At 45.9% G+C, this 5615-nt stretch overlaps 1 protein-coding gene across 1 annotated transcript in view; it reads right to left on the bottom strand.

The window, feature by feature from the left end:
* T265_01416 (hypothetical protein) overlaps positions 1–1175 on the bottom strand; it is a gene marked incomplete at both ends in the record, with an annotated part of 88737 nt that extends 87562 nt beyond the window's left edge. Inside the window, one exon of the mRNA XM_009165442.1 lies at positions 1092–1175. Within this exon, the coding sequence (XP_009163706.1) occupies positions 1092–1175 (84 nt within the window). The remainder of the gene's footprint in view (positions 1–1091) is intronic.
* Positions 1176–5615: the final 4440 nt, after the last annotated feature.

Below are 5615 nucleotides of genomic sequence, written 5' to 3'. Positions count from 1 at the left end.
GATCCTTAACCGTCCGGATCTTACAATGCATACACAGCTTATTTTCAACGAGTGTGGCAGTCCTGCGCCGAAGGGCCTTTAGCATTCAGCAGCCCTCCATTCTTCCGTAGTTAGTTAACTATTCAAGTGTTTGACATACGAATTGCCAGCCTAACAAAATCTGTCGGGGGGAAACTGTCAGTTAGCACATTCTTATAACGCAGTCGTCATGTGTGGAAGGGACGGGCAAGCAGCTTCACCGTTCGGCAGGCAATTCGAAGTTGGTAGCACATAACATAGCAAGCTTCATCAGCTGCGTAATTGTGCAGAGGCTGCTGCTGTCACACCTTCATTTCGCTATTGATCTATGTGGTCAGCAATTCAGTCTGAGAGCAGTCATTCCCAACTTAAACGGTGGTCTGCACCAACAGATGCCGACGTCTGCGGTCTTTGTGACCTCTCGACTGTCCCGATTACTGCTGTTGTGTACGAGATAGATAGCGAGATAATGGGGGTTATTGCCATTGTGATTTCTGTTTAGTACGTGGAGGTTTACAGGTGCCTCCACTAGGTGGGTACGCATGGGACCCTGCCTGCACGTTTCCAAATCGTTTGGTAAAAAGGGACATTCTACAAATTAGACCTCGAATGACTCATGGAAACCCATCTGGGCGCTTTCCGCAGGGCACTTGAATCCCAAATATTCTGCCTGATTTCGAGGTAGCTTAGGGACGTTAAATTGAATGTTGAACACACGCAAACGCCCTAGTCTTTGAATTCAAATCACCTGATGGTGACAGTTTTGTCTGATTTTCAATAAATGAATGTCCTGGTGCAACTTTTGTTACCATTGAACCGACGTTGACGTGGAAATCAAGCAAGTGTGTTTCAATGTCCATGGTTGCTAATCTGGTCGGAACCGAGATCATAGGCTCGACCAGGAATGCTAACGGATAGGAGCCATAACGATTGTAGCAAAAGTTAACTGTTTCACTAAAGCACCCGGCATGATTCAACCTTCTCGTCCTTGATTCTAATGCTAACAGTCATCACAAGGGTCAGAATACCGGATCCAAACTGCGAAGTACTGAACAAAACGGTAACCCACTCACCGAAGTTCTCCATGCGGTACCGATGACACCATAGTGGTCAAACGTAGTGGTAGCCGTTCCGACAAAGGCCGCACCGAGACCCATATATGATAGGCCCCAGCCAAGCATAATTGGAGCGTTTGATCTGCTGCACTAACAAACCGGATTCCTCACTCAGGTTCCGCTTACTTACACTTTTAAAAATGCACCCCAAGTCCACTTCATCAGCCAGAAATAACAACACTTCTTCACACTTGAAGTGATCACATACATATACTATAATTACTACTGAGTACCAGCAGTCACGACTAGCGCCTGTCTGCTGATTCTTGTCATGCACTAGTCGCTGCTTGAAGCTGACAGCAGTGATTCAGTGACTGGTGGATCATACTCTTACCTTTCTGTTCAATTCATATGGTACCTTCCGGTTATACTATGGTCTCTATCCGTTGTTTCGGAAATTCTCTCTCAATCATTCAGTGTCTCTCTGCTCTCCATCACATTAACCTCCAGAATTTTGTGCATAAAGGAGATCATCTGTTTTTATTAGTTAGCCGAGCTAAAAACTAATGTTTTTTGTCGTCAGCCGTGCAAACCTCTCGAAAGGCTAGCCTCCCTACTGTATACATTGGCGGATAAACTCTCGTCTCTCTGGAAATTACACGACTACTCTTCTCTGGCCTGGTGCCTTCTGATCGACTAAAGTTCAGCGCAAAGACGACACGCAACCAATCGCACCAATGACAGTCACCAGCATTACCGTCTTAATGTACTACATACACACCTAATAAAAGCCTACCCATAAATGATTTGTTCTGTCTTCATACTGAAATCAGCAACCTCAGCTATTTCTTGGGTGCTTGTTCAAACAATAAAGGATCCACCACTTTGTAGGTTCAATTAACATGCTGTCATCCCATGTGAATTTAATTTGTTTCTGTTGGACGCCGTTGCGTTTATGCCTTCGGGCACTCACCGGACGCTACTGTTCTCATTATACCCGCTCATCGTCCCCCTTCTTCCCAAGCTTCGAACTCCAGCGAAAGCTACAGCATTCATTCGTTAATTTCGGCTGGTCACCAGATAGTCATTCATCTAGATGGAAAATATCCATGGCTCTCCATCGGCCTAGCGCTACATATGTTGATCCCCCCGTCTAACGAAACGAAATATGCAATTTGTCTCCGCAACGAATTCTTCCATGTCCATGTTCATTATTTCTTTTTGTGGCCCTGGCATTTACTCAACTATCCCAGGTTATTTGTGTCTAACAGCGATTTTTCAGTTTTAGTTTAGGTCAGTCAGGTTCATCATTGAACTAGCCATACCCCACGACCCACTGTTCGTACTTCCCGGTTCCCACAAATACGGTTATTTTTAACGTATTAAGCGCGTTTCGTCGGTTTTAACTTCCTGTACGTCGTTTTGTTGCCTGCCGCGGTTGGATCGTACCAACCCGATCATGCCTCGATTTGCACGTTCTTTACAGCTTGGAGATATTGCGATTAATATTCTTATTACTCTTTTACACGGCGGCATTGGAAACCCCTGGAAGCCTTCGGGAAGCGAGTCGGCACGGGAGCATTCTATCGACCATGGTTTTTATGAATGCATTGCGTTCATTCCCGTTTGCGCCAGCATTGCTTGCATCTCGTAACGCGCACGATATTTTTAATCCTGTATTACTACATTGGGGTCAGACATTGGGTCAGACTCCCGTCGCACGGCCGTCGGCAATATTTGTGCGTCGCAAATGGGCAAACTCGCACCCGTTCTTAGATCTTTGTACGCTAGCTTCATTCTTATTGCAGCTAAATTCGAAGGCATGGAACTAAAATGGAGTCAGTTACCGGAGAAATTCACGTAACCTCAGACCAGCCGGAAAACTGGCAAAACTTTCTCTCACTGGAAAAGCGGTCATTAATAAATTTGCCTTCGTTGCAGTAAAATATTTCATCGCCGCGTCGTTAAACCTTTCATATTCTTTCCTTTTTAATAATCTCTGTTCCGGCACATCATCCAAACTATAAGGAATCCCGCGCGAGAGTTGCACTTCCAACATAATGACTTGGTTATGGTCAGGTGGAAACGCATGAGGTTCCGACGAGACAGGTTGGTCCTTTCCAATTGAATTAGGCTAGTCTGTATAGTAAATGCCGCACAGTCAGGGTTGAGCGCAGACCGAGGATCATCAGTTATGATAAATAGTCAAGGCGGGTGACAACGCATGTGGTTATGAAGACACAGGCACATTGTTGGTCACCGGATGATGGTAACAATTTTGAAAGTTTTTCTTTGCTTGACAGGGTGACCGAGAAAAATTTGCTGTATATATTGCATCCAGGAAGATTACCCAGCTAAACATTATGAAGCCGTGTGCAGCGATTCGGAGGGGCCACTAAATTTCTGCGCGTATCTGTGATTATGCATTATTAAGGGAGATGAAACGTTGTGTCACTATCGCGCAATACGCCGAGTTATCTTTGAACATTATGCTCATCTGATGGTAGGTGCCACAAACACCAGTGTCGTGAAGGGTATCTGTGAACAAATTTAGCCATCTATTACACTTGGAGGGGACTCCTTGGTCGCACAATGCTCTTAGCTGCAACACCTTTGCAAGCGGAGTGAGACCTTTTACGTTAAAATGCTGCACTTTGTTGTGTATATGCTCAAACGGAAAACCACTCCAATCTAAAACCGTATTTTTGAAGCTCACCGAATTTCATCGTACACTAAAGCAATGATGCCTCTGGCGGAAAAATGTTGGTGGAATATTTTTTAGCGTCACCGGGGCTCCGAGACGTCTAGGTTTGGACTGGTATTCTGAACTCAATTGCCTGTCTGCTTTAGTCCATCAGGGACACGTGGTAGCCTTCGGAAATTCAATTCGATTGTGCGAATACTGAGCGCCCATTTGGAGAGTGGATTGGACCCAAACACGATCCGAGAGTCCAGCTGGACAGCGTATGCGTTGAGAATTGTGTGCAGATTATCGTGCATATTAGTCTAGCCACGCACTGTTAAACTTTGCAGTCTTCCCTTATTGACAAAATACTATTCACACTGGAATCGGCGGTATTTGGCGGCCCTGGAATTGTACTCACTTGGAAAAACGCAACCAGCTGCATATCACTGAAATGCGCAGTCAAACTAGATTGATCTATGTAAAATTTCTACTTGAAAGTTCCATTTGCCCCTGTCGATTGGTGTAAAACGTGTCGTAGCAACTTAGAGAGGGCGAATTCGTGCAACCGAGGTTGTGGAAGCACTGCTGGTGTGCCGGCGGCTTGGGTGTGACAGTACCGTCCTGACCACACATAACTTCCTAGATTTACACGTAACGAACGTTACGTTTAAGGGAGCCTAGAAATCTCGGTTTATAGAATGGACTAATTGGCCAATTGTACAAACCAAGGTCGGCCAACGGGCCGAAAGCCACGTAGTCAGCAGTGCGGCAGGCACACTATGGCATCACTAAAGGCTAGTGGTTCTTCGAAGGTGGGTGTTCGCGGCCATTTATGTGGGTGGAAAACAGAGGGAAAGCCAGCGAACTGAAGCCTGTCAAGCATAGCTGCGCATCACAGATACATATAAATAGGCCAAAATGGCAGACACTGTATACTACAGAAGCCAAAACGGGTGGACACTTTCTACGGCCAACAATGGAGGAGTAGATAAAAATGTTCGGACCCAAAACCCGATGTGATAGTAGTATAAGTAAAAAGTGTGCGGGCAGCATAAGATTCGTCCAACGTAACGCCTTCCTTCTTTTAATGAGCCCCAACACGGCTCAAGGTCGCACGAGTTTGGCGTAACTATGAATGCCCAAAGTAACCGCCAATGTAGATGATTTCGTAAAGTGCGGAACCACCGTAAATCAGAAATCCGCAAATGGAACATACGAAAACAAGCCACCATTCTGGACCACGCTCCAAAAAACAAGAACGTCTTGCACAAATACATGAGACATCGCCGCATAAACAAGCCAGCCGCATGCTCCTTGAGGGACAGAAACGGAGAACCGACGAATGACCCAGCAGTGGTATCTGAGGTTTACAGGGAACAATATGTGTGTCTATACTCAGCCCAAACGTCTTCGTTACACCAACTCTTGTCAAGGCGGAACTACGAACATCCTCTAACCGACTTGGTCTTCACGGTGGAAAATGGTTTTCTTCCAGTGGCGCTGTTGGAATACCCAGTGCACTCTCTGAGTATTCCTGCTTCGTCTTCAGGCAACTTCGGCAATTTGTGGCCACCTGCGAGCCTCTTTTTTAGACTGGACAACTGGAATAGACAAATTATGAACTACGAGTGCTCTATCAATCCCTGTCGACTGACTGTCATCCATCCATGAAGCCATTGGTTTCGGACGTGCATCCCATTTGATCCCACTTCATTGCCGTTTTGTCGTTTTGGTGTGCTGGAAGCCGACTTCCTCAAGTTAGGGCGGGAATCCCCTCCGACTTTGAGGTTGTTCCCTTCTTCGTTTACGGGTATCGACGCATGTAACAAACTGTGGTGTCAACCCCTACAACATGA

The sequence above is a fragment of the Opisthorchis viverrini genome (assembly GCF_000715545.1).
Source record: "Opisthorchis viverrini unplaced genomic scaffold opera_v5_15, whole genome shotgun sequence".
Taxonomy (NCBI): Eukaryota; Metazoa; Platyhelminthes; class Trematoda; order Opisthorchiida; family Opisthorchiidae; genus Opisthorchis; species Opisthorchis viverrini.
The sequence above is the reverse complement of the archived record's forward strand: the minus strand, read 5'-3'. Positions and strand labels throughout refer to the sequence as shown.